Source organism: Salmo salar, chromosome ssa01 (genome assembly GCF_905237065.1).
Source record: "Salmo salar chromosome ssa01, Ssal_v3.1, whole genome shotgun sequence".
Lineage (NCBI taxonomy): Eukaryota > Metazoa > Chordata > Actinopteri > Salmoniformes > Salmonidae > Salmo > Salmo salar.
In genome coordinates, this window is record NC_059442.1 from 95000348 (window position 1) to 95021423 (window position 21076).

At 45.3% G+C, this 21076-nt stretch overlaps 1 protein-coding gene across 2 annotated transcripts in view; it reads right to left on the reverse strand.

Annotated features, from left to right (window-relative positions):
- LOC106610487 (protein TANC2-like) overlaps positions 1–21076 on the reverse strand; it is a 215890-nt gene that overhangs the window by 37627 nt on the left and 157187 nt on the right. For both annotated transcript variants that reach the window (XM_014209876.2, XM_045724542.1), the window contains 3 exons: positions 2633–2914; positions 2292–2419; positions 810–1041 (listed from right to left, as the gene is read on the reverse strand). In XM_014209876.2, the coding sequence (XP_014065351.2) occupies positions 810–1041; positions 2292–2419; positions 2633–2914 (642 nt within the window). The remainder of the gene's footprint in view (positions 1–809; positions 1042–2291; positions 2420–2632; positions 2915–21076) is intronic.

Consider the following 21076-nt stretch of genomic DNA (forward strand, 5'->3'; position numbering starts at 1 on the left):
TGGTGTAAAGCTCGCCACCATTGGACTCTGGAGCAGTAGAAACGCGTTCTTTGGAATGATGAATCACGCTTCACCATCTGGCAGTCGAGTGGATGAATCTGGGTTTGGCGGATGCCAGGAGATCGCTACTGTACCTGGCTCAATGCATAGTGCCAACTGTAAAGTGTGGTGGAGGAGGAATAATGGTCTGGGGATGTTTTTCATGGTTCAGGCTAGGCCCCTAAGTTCCAGTGGAGGAAAATCTTAACGCTACAGCATACAATGACATTGTAGACGATTTTGTGCTTCCAACTTTGTGGCAACAGTTTGGGGAAGGCCCTTTCCTGTTTCAGCATGACAATGCCCCTGTGCACAAAGTGTGGTCCATACATGAATGATTTGTCGAGATCATGTGGAAGAACTTGACTGGCCTGCACAAAGCCCTGACCTCAACCCCATCGAACAACTTTGGGATGAATTGGAATGCTGACTGTGAGCCAGGCCTAATCGCCCAACATCAGTGCCCGACCTCACTAATGCTCTTGTGGCTGAATGGAAGCAAGTCCCCGCAGAAATGTTCCAACATTAAAAAAAATTATTTCACCTTTTTTTAACCAGGGCCTATAGGGCACTACTTTTAACCAGGACCTATAGGGTTCTGGTCCAAAATAGTGCAATATATAGCTAATAGGGTGCCATTTGCGATGCAGACCAGAACTCACCTTTGTAGAGAGCATCCAGGGTTCCTAGAACTCCTAGTAGAGTTATCTATGATAGTTATCTAAGGGTGTATAATAGCAGCAGATAATAGCAGCAGAGAGTTGTATCACCTTTGTAGAGGACATCCAGGGGTTCTAGAACTCCTCTTCTGAAGGAGGCCAGGGGATCCTTAACACAGGAGCGTAGACTGAGAATACTCTGTAGGTGTGGCTCCCGGAGCAGCAGCTCTCTGTAGGCGATGAGCTGCGGCGAGCGACACAGCAACGCTGCCACGTTGTGGACAAACTCCGGCACCAGGCACGTGTAGGCGTTGTCTGCCTGGCAGTAGTGGTACGCCACCACCTGGGGCGATAGAGAGGGGGATACGCGATAGTCAGGTCAGTAAAATGGGATGGAAAATACAATATTGGGTTATGTTCATAAGGGCACACTGTAAAAAAAAACTTTCCACAAAATGTGAAAAATAAAATGAGCATTTCTTATTGATACAGGAAGTCCCTCAACGTTTTACTCTTTCTTTCTTCAGATTGGTGCTTAATGAACACGACCCTGTTTTCTATGTTTTGACAATGGGAATCAGGTTTTATAAACTGGCGCTGCTACATTGGGGATGGGAATTAGGCTGGGAATGATGCTGGGGAGAGGGATGTGTGATGGGGCTGGGAATGGTGCTGGGGAGAGGGATGTGTGATGGGGCTGGGAATGGTGCTGGGGAGAGGGATGTGTGATAGGGTTGGGAATGTGGCTGGGAATGGTGCTGGGGAGAGGGATGTGTGATAGGGTTGGGAATGGGGCTGGGAATGGTGCTGGGGAGAGGGATGTGTGATGGGGCTGGGAATGGTGCTGGAGAGAGGGATGTGTGATAGGGTTGGGAATGGGGCTGGGTATGCGGCTGGGGAGAGGGATGGGCTGGGGATGGGAGGGGTGGGAATGGGTCTGGGGTTGGGGTTGGGAGGGTTGGGAATGGGACTGGAAATGGGGCTGGGGCGAGGGATGGGGCTGGGGAGAGGGAAGGGGCTGGGGCTGGGGAGAGTGATGGGGCTGGGGTGAGTGATGGGGCTGGGAGGGGGCTGGAAGAGGGTTGGGAATGGGGCTGGGAATAGGGCTGGGTAGGGGGGTGGGTTGGGAATGGGCCTGGGTAGGGGGGTGGGGCTGGGGATGGGGCTGGAGATGGGGTTGGAGGTGGGGCTGGAGGCGGGGCTTGATGTGGGGCTACAAATGGCATCTGTCACCCCTGTTTAGGGTTTAGGGAAGGGGAGACTGGGGCTATGGTGTGATGATGTGAGTGTTGTGGGGATTTAGGGAAGCCACTTAGCACCTACATCAGTCATACCTTATTTAACAGTCTAGACAGGTTCATAAATGTTAACAAGTTTACTCCAGAGAAAAGGTTGTAAGAATGTTTATAGACCCTTAATGGATATCTGTAATCTAAAGAGCCTTGCGTACTGATGTCTCAAATGTGAAACTTGAAACTGTTCCAATATCCACACTAGCGGGCCACTTACTATGAAGTTGGACATGCATTTTAAGTGGTTTGCTAGCTAGACAATGAGGGTATAATCTTTTTTGGAGGTTTTATATTTTTTTACCTGAGATGCCAGTCTCCTCATGGTCTCCTCCTGGCGTGGTCTCATCTCGGGGGTCCCGGGACAGCTGCCCCCTCCCAGGGTACCTGTGCTGTGGGACGGCTGGGGCTGGGTAAGGGGGAGCTCTCCATCTGAGGAAACGCATAGAAGGAAGAGGGTTTAACCAATGTCATGTTTGTCAAACCATTATTGTATTACCTTAAAGGGGATATCTGCGTTTCAAACAATAACAAAGCGGATATGTCACCTCTGTTTTGGTGAACAGAAATGTTTTTAAGAAACTTTATTGAAAGATGGTGTGGTCATTTTAACATCACTCTCTAATAGTAGGTATCTGAGCCTACGTTTGGGTGAGGTCTGCGGAGAGTCAGAGGCCGTCTGTCTCATGCGTGTTCCGTGGCAACTCAGCGCCACCAGACGAGAGATGATGGCCGTCTTGCCGTAGCCGATGTTGCCCACAATAACCACACCGCGGTTGGTGCTGTTTTTGCCACTGTTGAGATGGGCGTCGACCTCCTGGAACAGCCAATCACGGCCGGTAAAGATGGAGTCCATGGTGATGCTGGGCACCTCGAAGAGGAGGGGCTTCAGGGAGATGTCAGGTGGCCGGTACGGGGCGAACCGCACTGGAGAGGGAGAGCGGGAGGATGACAGTTAAAATGGTTGCCACCATTACATTGAGATACATGAGTGTGCATGACCTACGGTGAGTCCTGACTGTCATGGGACTGCCTCAGGGTTAGGTAGGTTACTTTATTTTTGATCTTGTCTCCTCAACCCGCCCGCTTAACCCGGAAGCCAGCTGCTCCAATGTGTCTGAGGAAACACTGTTCACCTGCCGACTGAGGTCAGCCTGCAGGCGCCTGGCACGCCACAAGGAGTCGCTAGAGCACGATGAGCCAAGTAGCCAAACCCTCCCCTAACCCACACGACGCTGGGCCAATTGTGCAGCGCCCTATGGGACTCCCGATCACGGCCGGTTGTGAAACAGCCCGGGATCGAACCAAGGTCTGTAGTGACACCTCTATCACTGCGATGCAGTGCCTTGGACCGCTGCGCCACTCGGGAGGCCCGGTAGGTTACTTTCTAAATGTAATCCGTTACAGTTACTAGTTACCTGTCCAAAATTGCAATCAGTAACGTAACTTTTGGATTACCCAAACTCAGTAACATAATCTGATTACTTTCCCCCTAAAACATTTGCAGTTTCACTGTCATTATGGGGTATTGTGTGTAGCTGGGTGAGATGTTTTTTTTTAAAATCCATTTTGAATTCAGGCTGTAACACAACAAAATGTGGAATAAGTCAATGGGTGGAGCTATCTGGAACTACTTGGAACTATAGGGAGCTACAGTGGCAAGAAAAAGTATGTGAACCCCTTTGGAATTACCTGGATTTCTACATAAATTGGTCATATAATTTGATCTGATCTTCATCTAAATCACAACAATAGACAAACACAGTCAGCTTAAACTAATAACACACAAACAATTATACGTTTTCATGACTTTATTGAACACACCGTATAAACATTCACAGTATAGGGTGGAAAAAGTATGTGAACCCTTGGATTTAATAACTGGTTGACCCTCTTTTGGCAGCAATAACCTCAACCAAACGTTTTCTGTAGTTGCGGATCAGACCTGCACAACGGTCAGGAGGAATTTGGACCATTCCTCTTTACAAAACTGTTTCAGTTTATGTCTGGTTCTTGGGAAGTCTGGCGTGAACCACTGTCTTGAGGTCATGCCACAGCATCTCAATCGGGTTGAGGTCAGGACACTCCAGAAGGCGTATTTTATTCTCTTGAAGCCATTCTGTTGATTTACTTCTGTGTTTTGGGTCGTTGTCCTGTTACATCACCCAACTTCTGTTGAGCTTCAATTGGTGGACAGATAGCCTTACATTCTCCTGCAAAAAGGCTTGATAAACTTGGGAATTCATTTTTCGGTCGATACCTTGGTATCAAAATATATATTTAACATTTTGTTAATATTAAGACAAATATTTTAGATTTGAGATTGTACCATCTTTCAAGAATCACTGAAACACTGCTGGCTTTCCACTGGTTGCAAAAACAATGATTTGATAGGCAGCTTAAACCTCTTCAGTTCAACCATTATTGGGTTAGGATATACATATACATTTGTGAACAGCCATCCACAACAATCTGTAAGGCACAAATAGCTAAATAAGAGAGCAGCAGTGTGATTCACATCACTGCATTATGAGGATATGAATACCAAGTGAACACCCATAGGTCACACCACTGCTGTCCTCCTTACCTCCATGCGTTTATTGATGTTGGATAATCTTTGGAAACTGACAGCAGTCACACCATTGGAAGACAGCTTGGACTGTAGCCCAAAAAAAAGCCTATTCCTGCTCTTTTCCCACGATCCATCAACACATGTGGTGCGTCATCATAGTGGTCTCTGACTTGTGGTCGGACTCGCTCAGGTGGAACAAACTTAAACTAAACCCATTAGTTCCTGCAAGGCAGCAGCTACTCTTCCTGGGGTTTGTTATGGATCCCTATTAGTTCCTGCCAAGGCAGCAGCTACTCTTCCTGGGGTTTGTTATGGATCCCTATTAGTTCCTGCCAAGGCAGCAGCTACTCTTCCTGGGGTTTGTTATGGATCCCTATTAATCCCTGCCAAGGCAGCAGCTACTCTTCCTGGGGTTTGTTATGGATCCCTATTAGTTCCTGCCAAGGCAGCAGCTACTCTTCCTGGGGTTTGTTATGGATTCCTATTAGTTCATGCCAAGGCAGCAGCTACTCTTCCTGGGGTTTATTATGGCCAGCAGCTACTCTTCCTGTGGTTTATTATGGTCAGCAGCTACTCTTCCTGTGGTTTATTATGGTCAGCAGCTACTCTTCCTCTGATTGATTATGGTCAGCAGCTACTCTTCCTGGGGTTTATTATGGTCAGCAGCAACTCTTCCTGGGGTTTGTTTAAGGCAATACAGATTTAAAACATTACACTTCCCAACACATTAATACACATTACTACAACATATCTACAACACATTAATACACATTACTACAACATATCTACAACACATTAATACACATTACTACAACATATCTACAACACATTAATACACATTACTACAACATATCTACAACACATTAATACACATTACTACAACATATCTACAACACATTAAAACACATTACTACAACATATCTACAACACAAAATCTATGTGTACATGTGAATAGAGTGTGTGTGTTAGCATGTGTGTGTATGCGTGTGTCTGTTCCTGTGTGTGTGTGTCTCTTCACAGTCCCCGCTTTTCCATAAAGTTTATTAGTTACTTGATGTGGAATAGAGATCCATGTAGCCATAGCTCTATGTAGTACTGTCAAATCAATTCAAGTTGTATTTGTCACATGCGCCGAATACAACAGGTGTAGGTAGACCTTACGGTGAAATGCTTACTTACAAGTCCTTAACCAACAATGCAGTTCAAAAAATAGAGTTAAGAAAATATAAACTGAAAATAAATCAATCAAATCAAAAAGTAACATAAGAAAATTACATAATAATGTGGCTATATACAGGGTGTACCGGTACTGAGTCAATGTGCGGGGGTACAGGTTAGTCAAGGTAATTTGTAAAGTGGGGGTCAATGATTTGGCCATTTGATTAATTGTTCAGCAGTCTTACGGCTTGGGGGTAGAAGATGTTAAGGAGGCTTTTGGTCCTAGACTTGGTGCTCCGGTAGCGCTTGCCATGCGGTAGCAGAGAGAAGAGTCTATGACTTGGGTGACTGGAGTCTTTGACAATTTATTGGGCCTTCCACTCACACCGCCTAGTGTATAGGTCCTGGATGTCATGAAGCTTGGCCCCAGTGATGTACTGGGCCGTACGCACTACCCTATGTAGCTCCTTACGGTTAGATACCGAGCAGTTGCCATACCAGGCGGTGATGCAACTGGTCAGGATGCTCTCGATGGTGCAGCTGTAGAACTTTTTGAGGATGTAGGGACCCATGCCAAATCTTTTCAGTCTCCTGAGGGGGAAAAGGTGTTGTTGTGCCCTCTTCACAACTGTCTTGGTGTGTTTGGACCATGATAGTTTGTTGGTGATGTGGACACCAAGGAACTTGAAACTCTACACCCGCTCCACTTCAGCCCCGTCGATGTTAATGGGGGCCTGTTCGGCCCTCCTTTTCCTATAGTTCACAATCAGCTCCTTTGTTTTGCTCACATTGAGGGAGAGGTTGTTGTCCTGGCACCACATTGCAAGGTCTCTGACCTCCTGTCACGTCCTGACCCTTGTAAGAGGTAATTTGCCATAGTAGAGTGGTCAGGGCGTGGCAGGGGGGTTTGTTTTGTAGGTATTTTGGGTTTTCTGTTTCTATGTGGGTTTGTTCTAGTTATCATTTTCTATGTGTTGGTTTTCATGTTCGGCCGGGTATGGTTTCCAATCAGAGGCAGGTGTCTTTCGTTGTCTCTGATTGGAAGCCATACTTAGGCAGCCTGTTTTTCCTTTGGGGTTGTGGGTAGTTATTTTCCGTTTTGTCTGAGTACCTTATGGAACTGTTGTCTGTTGTTCTGTTATTTTGTTTGTGTTCTCGTGAAATAAAGTAAGAATGAGCACTCTACACGCTGCGCCTTGGTCCCCTTTCATCGACCGCTGTGACACCTCCTCCCTATAGACTGTGAAGAGACCTCTGGTGGCATGTCTTGTGGGGTATGCATGGGTGTCCGAGCTGTGTGCTAGTGGTTTAAACAGACAGCTCAGTGCATTCAGCATGTCAATACCTCTCGCAAATACAAGCAATGATGAAGTCAATCTGTCCTCCACTTTGAGCCAGGAGAGATTGACATGCATATTATTGTTAGCTCTCCATGTACATTTGAATGTCATTGAGAAAACAGAAATGTGTCAAAGATTTTGTTGTTGTTGTTGCAAACATCCTTTCTGAATTTAAAAGTAATCCTAGAAGTAATCATCTAGTTTTAAAAAAGTATCTGGAATCTGATTACAATATTTTAGCTGTAATGGATTACAGTTTGTTTTTTGTAATCTGTTATTCCCAAACCCTGGACGACCTCCCACTGCTGTAATCACGTGGCAGAAAAGGGATTCAAGGGATGTATTTATTTTTTACACATAAAACCTGTCCTAACACAAATACTATTACTTTTCCTCACTAGGGGGATTAATTAGATAAACGTCTTTCTTCATCTGAACACATGTAGTATTAAAAAATGAATGGATGGAAACGATGGGGGAGTAATAGCAGCTGGGGATTTTAACACGGCTAATCTGAAAACAAGGCTCCCTAAATTTTATCAGCATATCGAATAGGCGACCCGGGCTGGTAAAATTCTGGATCATTGTTACTCTAACTTCCGCCGCATACAAAGCACTCCCTCGCCCTCCTTTCGGCAAAGGAGATAATCGTGGACTTCAGGAAACAGCAGAGGGAGCACCCCCCTATCCACATTGACAGGATAGTAGTGGAGAAGGTGGAAAGTTTTAAGTTCCTCGGTGTACACATCACGGACAAACTGAAATGGTCCACCCACACAGACAGCGTGGTGAAGAAGGCGCAACAGCGCCTCTTCAACCTCAGGAGGCTGAAGAAATGTGGCTTGTCACCTAAAACACTCACAAACTTTTACAGATGCACAATCGAGAGCATCCTGTCGGGCTGTATCACCGCCTGGTACGGCAACTGCTCCGCCCACAACCTCAAGGCTCTCCAGAGGGTAGTGAGGTCTGCACAACGCATCACCGGGGGCAAACTACCTGCCCTCCAGGACACCTACACCACCCGATGTCACAGGAAGGCCAAAAAGATCATCAAGGACAACAACCCCCCGAGCCACTGCCTGTTCACCCCGCTATCATCCAGAAGGCGTGGTCAGTACAGGTGCATCAAAGCGGGGACCGAGAGACTGAAAAACAGCTTCAATCTCAAGGACTGTTAAACAGCCATTACCAACATTGAGTGGCTGCCGCCAACATACTGACTCAAATCTCTAGCCACTTTAATAATTAAAAACTGGATGTAATAAATGTATCACTAGTCACTTAAAACAATGCCACTTTATATAACGTTTACATACCCTACATTACTCATCTCATTTGTATATACTGTACTCTATACCATCTATTGCATCTTGCCTATGCTGTTCGGCCATCGCTCACCCATATATTTATATGTACATATTCTAATTCCTTCCTTTACACTTGTGTATAAGGTAGTTGTTGTGAAATTGTTAGATTACTTGTTAGATATTACTGCATGGTCGGTACTAGAAGCACAAGCATTTCGCTACACTCGCATTAACATGTGCTAACCATGTATATGTGACAAATAAAATTTGATTTGATTTTATGTTTGGACTCAAATATGTCTGGAGATGAAAGAAGGACAACATCTAAACATGAGTACTACTTCTAAACATGAGTACTATTTCTAAACATGAGTACTACTTCTAAACATGAGTACGACTCCTAAACATGAGTACTACTTCTAAACATGAGTACTACTTCTGTGTCTCTCAGGACAGATTCCTTCTTAGGTCTAGGTTCATTTTTTCAGAATTTCCGCCTGATTGACATGCCCAAAGTAAACTGCCTGTTACTCAGGCCCAGATATATAATTGGTACCATTGGATAGAAAACACTTAGAAGTTTGTTGAAATTTTAAAATAATGTATGAGACTATAACACAATTGATATGTTAGGAGAAAATCCAAAGAAAAAACAACCAATTTTTTTTTTGTTGAGAGATCTCATGCTCTTACAATGGAAAGCTATGGGTCCTATGCAATTCCAGCTCCCAGATTGCAATTCCTATGGCTTCCACTAAATGTCAACAGTCTTTGTTCAAGGTTTGAGGCTTGTATCTTCCAAAACGAGGAAGAATTCTGAGTTTTGGTACTGGAAATCAGTCTGTGGGCGCGCGACGAAGTGGACGCGCACTTGCTAATTTTACTTTTCTATTTAACATACTTCTTTCCGTATGAAATATTATAGTTTAATTACATTTTAGGGTACCTGAGGATTAAATAGAAATGTAGTTGTTTTAACAAAGTTTAGCGGTTGCTTTTTGGATTCCTTTGTCTGCATGTTGAACTCAAATCGATGGTGCCAACTAAACAGACTTTTTGGGATAAAAATAAGGATTTTATCTAACAAAACAACCATGCATGTTGTAGCTGGGACCCTTTGGATTGCAAATCAGAGGAAGATTTTCAAAAAGTAAGTGATTATTTAATTGCTATTTGTGATTTTATGAAGCCTGTCCAGGTTGAAAAATATGTTGATGTGGGGCGCCATCCTCAAACAATCGCATGGCATGCTTTCGCTGTAAAGTCTATTGCCCTAACAAACTTTACAGTTAGCTGTGTTATCTGAAACAACATCACTAACATGTGCAACTAACCCACTAGTGGTGCTGAGGTGGCAACACATGTAACCAGACATGTAACCAGACATGTAACCAGTTAAAAGTAAAGTCAATTTACAGGGTTGAGCTTGCCAGGCGTGGTTGTTAGCAGAAGCTGAGAAAAACAGAGGAGGCAATGAGAGAACAGACAGGGGAACGGAGAGCATAACAAAATGGAATCTGGCAGCCGTGTGCCGTATGAGAGTGGTGCAGAGCAGGGTTGGGGTCAAAGGTCAATTACATTTGAATTCAGGAAATAACAGAAATTCCAATTCGAATGAAGAACTGGAATAGAGCTACACAATATCTAATAGCGGGTTTTTTTTATTTATTTTTTAACCAAATATTGCGATTGCAATTTGACTAGTGATATACACTCAAATCAAATTGGGAAAGGGAAAGGGGGATACCTAGTCAACTGAATGTATTCATCTGAAATGTGTCCTCTGCATTTAACCCTCTGAATCAAAGAGGTGTGGGGGGCTGCCTTAATCCACATCCACGTCTTCGACCGGGGAACAATGTATTGGTCACATACACATACTGAGCAGATGTTATTGCGGGTATAGCAAAATGCTTGTGTTCCTAGCTCCAGCAATGCAGTTTATTAGGTACACCAACCCGTTCACGAAAATGGTTTGCTCCTACAGACAGTGAGTTATGTGGCCGTGGCTTGCTATATAAAGCAGACAGACAGGCATTGAGGCATTCAGTTACTGTTAGATTGAACTTTAGAATGGGCAAAATGAGTGACCTAAGCGACTTCGAGTTTGGCAAGAATTGAATGGTAAGAATTGTGGAAGCTAACAGGCGGGCCACAAACAGACAAATAACGGCGCAGTACGACAGTGGTGCGCAGAACAGCATCTCAGAACGCACAACTCGTTGCTGCTTGTCACGGATGGACTATTGCAGCAGACAATCACATCAGATTCCACTCCTATTAGCTAAAAACAAGAAGAAGCAGCTCCAGTGGGCACACGATCACCAACAATGGACAATTGAGGAGTGGAAAAACATTGCCTGATTCGACGAATCCCGGTTCCTTTTGCGTCATGCTGATGGCAGTCAGGAATTAGTGTAAGCAGCATGAGTCCCCATCCTGCCTGTTGTCAACCGTACAGGCTGGTGGCAGTGGTGTAATGGTGTGAGGAATATTTTCCTGGCACACATTAGGTCCCTTAATTCCAACTGAGCAACGTTTCAATGTCCCTAAGAATTCAGGCTGTTATGGAGGCAAAGAGGGTCTGACCCGGTACTAGATGGGTGTACCTAACAAACTGGTCCCTGAGTGTAGATAAAAACACTCGAGTAAACTGTTGGAATCATATAAATATAATAATTTCTATTGAGAAGCAAATTGGAAGGCAGCATTGTTCTTGTTTGGAACAATCTGTTGACTACATTTGACCTAACAGAACAACATGCAAGCTTATAGTGAATCTAACAGCGGGGAGGAGGAACTGAGCTACTTGAGTGACAGGGGGCGAGGCTTGTTGTGTGCAGGAAGCAACCGCAAGAGGAGAGAGGGAGAGAATTGAATTGAGCAAAATGACCTCAACTAAAAACAGACAACACACAGACACACAAAGACAGACACACAGAGACACAAACACATAGAGACAGACACATAGAGACACAGACACACAGAGACAGAGACACCACAGACACACAGAGACAGATAGACAGAGATACAGAGAGACACAGACACACAGAGACAGTACACACAGAGACAGAGACACAGAGACACAGAGATATACAGAGACAGAGACACACAGAGATAAGCGAGTCGGAGTCGGAGGCCGAGACTTCTCTGGTCTCTACTCCTCCCGTTGTGGGGTCTGAGACGCCGACGGCTCCCACCATTAGCTCTGACAAATTGAAAACCCTAGTCATTGGCGACTCCATTACCCGCAGTATTAGACTTAAAACTAATCATCCAGCGATCATACACTGTTTACCAGGGGGCAGGGCTACCGACGTTAAGGCTAATCTAAAGACGGTGCTGGCTAAAGCTAAAACTGGCGAGTGTAGAGAGTATAGAGATATTGTTATCCACGTCGGCACCAACGATGTTAGGATGAAACAGTCAGAGGTCACCAAGCGCAACATAGCTTCAGCGTGTAAATCAGCTAGAAAGATGTGTCGGCATCGATTAATTGTCTCTGGCCCCCTCCCAGTTAGGGGGAGTGATGAGCTCTACAGCAGAGTCTCACAACTCAATCGCTGGTTGAAAACTGTTTTCTGCCCCTCCCAAAAGATAGAATTTGTAGATAATTGGCCCTCTTTCTGGGACTCACCCACAAACAGGACCAAGCCTGGCCTGTTGAGGAGTGACGGACTCCATCCTAGCTGGAGGGGTGCTCTCATCTTATCTACGAACATAGACAGGGCTCTAACTCCTCTAGCTCCACAATGAAATAGGGTGCAGGCCAGGCAGCAGGCTGTTAGCCAGCCTGCCAGCTTAGTGGAGTCTGCCACTAGCACAGTCAGTGTAGTCAGCTCAGCTTTCCCCATTGAGACCGTGTCTGTGCCTCGATCTAGGTTGGGCAAAATTAAAAATGGCGGTGTTCGCTTTAGCAATCTCACTAGTATAAAGACCTCCTCCATTCCTGCCATTATTGAAAGAGATTGTGATACCTCACATCTCAAAATTGGGTTACTTAATGTTAGATCCCTCACTTCCAAGGCAGTTATAGTCAATGAACTAATCACTGATAATAATCTTGATGTGATTGGCCTGACTGAAACATGGCTTAAGCCTGATGAATTTACTGTGTTAAATGAGGCCTCACCCCCAGGTTACATTAGTGACCATACCCCCGTGCATCCGGCAAAGGCGGAGGTGTTGCTAACATTTACGATAGCAAATTTCAATTTACAAAAAAAAACAACAATGACGTTTTCGTCTTTTGAGCTTCTAGTCATGAAATCTATGCAGCCTACTCACTCACTTTTTATAGCTACTGTTTATAGGCCTCCTGGGCCATATGCAGTGTTCCTCACTGAGTTCCCTGAATTCCTATCGGATCTTGTAGTCATAGCAGATAATATTCTAATTTTTGGTGACTTTAACATTCACATGGAAAAGTCCACAGACCCACTCCAAAAGGCTTTCGGAGCCATCATCGACTCAGTGGGTTTTGTCCAACATGTCTCTGGACCTACTCACTGCCACAGTCATACTCTGGACCTAGTTTTGTCCCATGGAATAAATGTTGTGGATCTAAATGTTTTTCCTCATAATCCTGGACTATCGGACCACCATTTTATTACGTTTGCAATTGCAACAAATAATCTGCTCAGACCCCAACCAAGGAGCATTAAAAGTCGTGCTATAAATTCTCAGACAACCCAAAGATTCCTTGATGCCCTTCCAGACTGCCTCTGCCTACCCAAGGACGTCAGAGGACAAAAATCAGTTAACCACCTAACCGAGGAACTCAATTTAACCTTGCGCAATACCCTAGATGCAGTTGCACCCCTAAAAACTAAAAACATCTGTCATAAGAAACTAGCTCCCTGGTATACAGAAAATACACGAGCTCTGAAGCAAGCTTCCAGAAAATTGGAACGGAAATGGCGCCACACCAAACTGGAAGTCTTCCGACTAGCTTGGAAAGACAGTACCGTGCAGTATCGAAGAGCCCTTACTGCTGCTCGATCATCCTATTTTTCCAACTTAATTGAGGAAAATAAGAACAATCCGAAATTTCTTTTTGATACTGTCGCAAAGCTAACTAAAAAGCAGCCTTCGCAAATGGAGGATGGCTTTCACTTCAGCAGTAATAAATTTATGAACTTCTTTGAGGAAAAGATCATGATCATTAGAAAGCAAATTACAGACTCCTCTTTAAATCTGGGTATTCCTCCAAAGCTCCATTGTCCTGAGTCTGCACAACTCTGCCAGGACCTAGGATCAAGGGAGATACTAAAGTGTTTTAGTACTATATCTCTTGACGCAATGATGAAAATAATCATGGCCTCCAAACCCTCAAGCTGCATACTGGACCCTATTCCAACTAAACTACTGAAAGAGCTGCTTCCTGTGCTTGGCCCTCCTATGTTGAACATAATAAACGGCTCTCTATCCACCGGATGTGTACCAAGCTCACTAAAAGTGGCAGTAATAAAGCCTCTCTTGAAAAAGCCGAATCTTGATCCAGAAATTATAAAAAACTATCGGCCTATATCGAATCTTCCATTCCTCTCCAAAATTTTAGAAAAAGCTGTTGCACAGCAACTGACTGCCTTCCTGAAGACAAACAATGTATACGAAACGCTTCAGTCTGGTTTTAGACCCCATCATAGCACTGAGACTGCACTTGTGAAGGTGGTAAATGACCTTTTAATGACGTCAGACCGAGGCTCTGCATCTGTCCTCGTGCTCCTAGATCTTAGTGCCGCTTTTGATACCATCGATCACCACATTCTTTTGGAGAGATTGGAAACCCAAATTGGTCTACATGGACAAGTTCTGGCCTGGTTTAGATCTTATCTGTCGGAAAGATATCAGTTTGTCTCTGTGAATGGTTTGTCCTCTGACAAATCAATTGTAAATTTCGGTGTTCCTCAAGGTTCCGTTTTAGGACCACTATTGTTTTCACTATATATTTTACCTCTTGGGGATGTCATTCGAAAACATAATGTTAAATTTCACTGCTATGCAGACGACACACAGCTGTACATTTCAATGAAACATGGTGAAGCCCCAAAATTGCCCTCGCTAGAAGCCTGTGTTTCAGACATAAAGAAGTGGATGGCTGCAAACTTTCTACTTTTAAACTCGGACAAAACAGAGATGCTTGTTCTAGGTCCCAAGAAACAAAGAGATCTTCTGTTGAATCTGACAATTAATCTGGATGGTTGTACAGTCGTCTCAAATAAAACTGTGAAGGACCTCGGCGTTACTCTGGACCCTGATCTCTCTTTTGAAGAACATATCAAGACTGTTTCAAGGACAGCTTTTTTCCATCTACGTAACATTGCAAAAATCAGAAATTTTCTGTCCAAAAATGACGCAGAAAAATTAATCCATGCTTTTGTTACTTCTAGGCTGGACTACTGCAATGCTCTACTTTCCGGCTACCCGGATAAAGCACTAAATAAACTTCAGTTAGTGCTAAATACGGCTGCTAGAATCCTGACTAGAACCAAAAAATTTGATCATATTACTCCAGTGTTAGCCTCCCTACACTGGCTTCCTGTTAAGGCAAGGGCTGATTTCAAGGTTTTACTGCTAACCTACAAAGCATTACATGGGCTTGCTCCTACCTATCTTTCCGATTTGGTCCTGCCGTACATACCTACACGTACGCTACGGTCACAAGACGCAGGCCTCCTAGTTGTCCCTAGAATTTCTAAGCAAACGGCTGGAGGTAGGGCTTTCTCCTATAGAGCTCCATTTTTATGGAATGGTCTGCCTACCAATGTGAGAGACGCAGACTCAGTCTCAACCTTTAAGTCTTTACTGAAGACTTATCTCTTCAGTAGGTCCTATGATTAAGTATAGTCTGGCCCAGGAGTGTGAAGGTGAACGGAAAGGCTGGAGCAACGAACCGCCCTTGCTGTCTCTGCCTTGCCGGTTCCCCTCTTTCCACTGGGATTCTCTGCCTCTAACCCTTTTACAGAGGCTGAGTCACTGGCCTACTGGTGTTCTTCCATGCCGTCCATGGGAGGGGTGCGTCACTTGAGTGGGTTGAGTCACTGACGTGGTCTTCCTGTCTGGGTTGGCGCCCCCCCCCTTGGGTTGTGCCATGGCGGAGATCGTTGTGGGCTATACTCGGCCTTGTCTTAGGACGGTAAGTTGGTGGTTGGAGACATCCCTCTAGTGGTGTGGGGGCTGTGCTTTGGCAAAGTGGGTGGGGTTATATCCTGCCTGTTTGGCCCTGTCCGGGGTATCATCGGATGGGGCCACAGTGTCTTCTGATCCCTCCTGTCTCAGCCTCCAGTATTTATGCTGCAGTAGTTTATGTGTCGGGGGCTAGGGTCAGTCTGTTACATCTGGAGTATTTCTCTTGTCTTATCCGGTGTCCTGTGTGTATTTAAATATGCTCTCTCTAATTCTCTCTTTCTCTCTTTCTGTCTTTCTCTCGGAGGACCTGAGCCCTAGGACCATGCCTCAGGACTACCTGGTATGATGACTCCTTGCTGTCCCCAGTCCACCTGGCCGTGCTGCTGCTCCAGTTTCAACTGTTCTGCCTGCGGCTATGGAACCCTGACCTGTTCAACGGACGTGCTTGTTGCACCCTCGACAACTACTATGATTATTATTATTTGACCATGCTGGTCATTTATGAACATTTTAACATTTTAACATTTTGACCATGTTCTGTTATAATATCCACCCTGCACAGCCAGAAGAGGACTGGCCACCCCTCATAGCCTGGTTCCTCTCTAGGTTTCTTCCTAGGTTTTTGGCCTTTCTAGGGAGTTTTTCCTAGGGAGTTTTTCCTAGCCACCGTGCTTCTTTCACATGCTTTGCTTGCTGTTTGGGGTTTTAGGCTGGGTTTCTGTACAGCACTTTGAGAATATCAGCTGATGTACGAAGGGCTATATAAAAATAAATTTGATTTGATTTGATTTGATTTGACACAGACACACAGAAATAGAGACACAGAGACACACAGAGACAGATACACAGAGAGACACAGACACACAGAAACAGAGACACAGAGACACACAGAGACGGAGACCCACAGAGACACAGACACACGCAGAGACAGATACACGGAGACACGGATACACAGAGACACACAGACACACAGAGACAGAGACACACAGAGACACACAGACACACAGAGACACACAGAGACAGAGACACACAGAGACAGAGACACACAGAGACAGAGACCCATACACACAGACACACAGATAAAGATAGAGACAGATACACACGAGACAGAGGCACAGACACACAGACACAGAGACACAAAGACAGATAAACAGTACAGCTCTCTCCTCTCCCACTGTAATCACCAAGATACTACACCAGTACAGCTCTCTCCTCTCCCACTGTAATCACCAAGATACTACACCAGTACAGCTCTCTCCTCTCCGACTGTAATCACCAAGATACTACACCAGTACAGCTCTCTCCTCTCCCACTGTAATCACCAAGATACTACACCAGTACAGTTCTCTCCTCTCCCACTGTAATCACCAAGATATTACACCAGTACAGCTCTCTCCTCTCCCACTGTAATCACCAAGATAATACACCAGTACAGCTCTCTCCTCTCCGACTGTAATCACCAAGATACCACACCAGTACAGCTCTCTCCTCTCCCACTGTAATCACCAAGATATTACACCAGTACAGCTCTCTCCTCTCCCACTGTAATCACAAGATACTACACCAGTACAGCTCTCTCCTCTCCCACTGTAATCACCAAGATACCACACCAGTACAGCTCTCTCCTCTCCCACTGTAATCACCAAGATACTACACCAGTACAGCTCTCTCCTCTCCCACTGTAATCACCAAGATACTTCACCAGTACAGCTCTCTCCTCTCCCACTGTAATCACCAAGATACTACACCAGTACAGCTCTCTCCTCTCCCACTGTAATCAACAAGATACTTCACCAGTACAGCTCTCTCCTCTCCCACTGTAATCACCAAGATACTACACCAGTACAGCTCTCTCCTCTCCCACTGTAATCACCAAGATACTACACCAGTACAGCTCTCTCCTCTCCCACTGTAATCACCAAGATACTACACCAGTACAGCTCTCTCCTCTCCCACTGTAATCACCAAGATACCACACCAGTACAGCTCTCTCCTCTCCCACTGTAATCACCAAGATACTACACCAGTACAGCTCTCTCCTCTGCCACTGTAATCACCAAGATATTACACCAGTACAGCTCTCTCCTCTCCCACTGTAATCACCAAGATACTTCACCAGAACAGCTCTCTCCTCTCCCACTGTAATCACCAAGATACTTCACCAGTACAGCTCTCTCCTCTCCCACTGTAATCACCAAGATACTACACCAGTACAGCTCTCTCCCACTGTAATCACCAAGATATTACACCAGTACAGCTCTCTCCTCTCCCACTGTAATCACCAAGATACTACACCAGTACAGCTCTCTCCTCTCCCACTGTAATCACCAAGATACTACACCAGTACAGCTCTCTCCTCTCCCACTGTAATTACCAAGATAATACACCAGTACAGCTCTCTCCTCTCCCACTGTAATCACCAAGATACTACACCAGTACAGCTCTCTCCTCTCCCACTGTAATCACCAAGATACTACACAAGTACAGTTCTCTCCTCTCCCACTGTAATCACCAAGATACCACACCAGTACAGCTCTCTCCTCTCCCACTGTAATCACCAAGATAATACACCAGTACAGCTCTCTCCTCTCCCACTGTAATCACCAAGATACTACACCAGTACAGCTCTCTCCTCTCCCACTGTAATCACCAAGATAATATACCAGTACAGCTCTCTCCTCTCCCACTGTAATCACCAAGATACTACACCAGTACAGTTCTCTCCTCTCCCACTGTAATCACCAAGATACTACACCAGTACAGCTCTCTCCTCTCCCACTGTAATCACCAAGATACTACACCAGTACAGCTCTCTCCTCTCCCACTGTAATCACCAAGATACTACACCAGTACAGCTCTCTCCTCTCCCACTGTAATCACCAAGATACTACACCAGTACAGCTCTCTCCTCTCCCACTGTAATCACCAAGATACTACACCAGTACAGTTCTCTCCTCTCCCACTGTAATCACCAAGATACTACACCAGTACAGCTCTCTCCTCTCCCACTGTAATCACCAAGATACCACACCAGTACAGCTCTCTCCTCTCCCACTGTAATCACCAAGATACTACACCAGTACAGCTCTCTCCTCTCCTACAGTAATCACCAAGATAATATACCAGTACAGCTCTCTCCTCTCCCACTGTAATCACCAAGATACTACACCAGCACAGCTCTCTCCTCTCCCACTGTAATCACCAAGATACTACACCAGTACAGCTCTCTCCTCTCCCACTGTAATCACCAAGATACTACACCAGTACAGCTCTCTCCTCTCCCACTGTAATCACCAAGATACTACACCAGTACAGCTCTCTCCTCTCCCACTGTAATCACCAAGATACTACACCAGTACAGCTCTCTCCTCTCCCACTGTAATCACCAAGATACTACACCAGTACAGCTCTCTCCTCTCCCACTGTAATCACCAAGATACCACACCAGTACAGCTCTCTCCTCTCCCACTGTAATCACCAAGATACTACACCAGTACAGCTCTCTCCTCTCCCACTGTAATCACCAAGATATTTCACCAGTACAGCTCTCTCCTCTCCCACTGTAATCACCAAGATACTACACCAGTACAGCTCTCTCCTCTCCTACAGTAATCACCAAGATAATATACCAGTACAGCTCTCTCCTCTCCCACTGTAATCACCAAGATACTACACCAGTACAGCTCTCTCCTCTCCCACTGTAATCACCAAGATACTTCACCAGTACAGCTCTCTCCTCTCCCACTGTAATCACCAAGATACTACACAAGTACAGTTCTCTCCTCTCCCACTGTAATCACCAAGATACCACACCAGTACAGCTCTCTCCTCTCCCACTGTAATCACCAAGATAATACACCAGTACAGCTCTCTCCTCTCCCACTGTAATCACCAAGATACTACACCAGTACAGCTCTCTCCTCTCCCACTGTAATCACCAAGATAATATACCAGTACAGCTCTCTCCTCTCCCACTGTAATCACCAAGATATTACACCAGTACAGTTCTCTCCTCTCCCACTGTAATCACCAAGATACTACACCAGTACAGCTCTCTCCTCTCCCACTGTAATCACCAAGATACTACACCAGTACAGCTCTCTCCTCTCCCACTGTAATCACCAAGATACTACACCAGTACAGCTCTCTCCTCTCCCACTGTAATCACCAAGATACTACACCAGTACAGCTCTCTCCTCTCCCACTGTAATCACCAAGATATTACACCAGTACAGTTCTCTCCTCTCCCACTGTAATCACCAAGATACTACACCAGTACAGTTCTCTCCTCTCCCACTGTAATCACCAAGATACCACACCAGTACAGCTCTCTCCTCTCCCACTGTAATCACCAAGATATTACACCAGTACAGCTCTCTCCTCTCCTACAGTAATCACCAAGATAATATACCAGTACAGCTCTCTCCTCTCCCACTGTAATCACCAAGATACTACACCAGCACAGCTCTCTCCTCTCCCACTGTAATCACCAAGATACTACACCAGTACAGCTCTCTCCTCTCCCACTGTAATCACCAAGATACTACACCAGTACAGCTCTCTCCTCTCCCACTGTAATCACCAAGATACTACACCAGTACAGCTCTCTCCTCTCCCACTGTAATCACCAAGATACTACACCAGTACAGCTCTCTCCTCTCCCACTGTAATCACCAAGATACTACACCAGTACAGCTCTCTCCTCTCCCACTGTAATCACCAAGATACCACACCAGTACAGCTCTCTCCTCTCCCACTGTAATCACCAAGATACTACACCAGTACAGCTCTCTCCTCTCCCACTGTAATCACCAAGATACTTCACCAGTACAGCTCTCTCCTCTCCCACTGTAATCACCAAGATACTACACCAGTACAGCTCTCTCCTCTCCTACAGTAATCACCAAGATAATATACCAGTACAGCTCTCTCCTCTCCCACTGTAATCACCAAGATACTACACCAGTACAGCTCTCTCCTCTCCCACTGTAATCACCAAGATACTTCACCAGTACAGCTCTCTCCTCTCCCACTGTAATCACCAAGATACTACACCAGTACAGTTCTCTCCTCTCCTACAGTAATCACCAAGATAATATACCAGTACAGCTCTCTCCTCTCCCACTGTAATCACCAAGATACTACACCAGTACAGCTCTCTCCTCTCCCACTGTAATCACCAAGATACTTCACCAGTACAGCTCTCTCCTCTCCCACTGTAATCACCAAGATACTACACCAGTACAGCTCTCTCCTCTCCCACTGTAATCACCAAGATACTTCACCAGTACAGCTCTCTCCTCTCCCACTGTAATCACCAAGATACTACACCAGTACAGCTCTCTCCTCTCCCACTGTAATCACCAAGATACTACACCAGTACAGCTCTCTCCTCTCCCACTGTAATCACCAAGATACTACACCAGTACAGTTCTCTCCTCTCCCACTGTAATCACCAAGATACTACACCAGTACAGCTCTCTCCTCTCCTACAGTAATCACCAAGATATTACACCAGTACAGCTCTCTCCTCTCCCACTGTAATCACCAAGATATTACACCAGTACAGCTCTCTCCT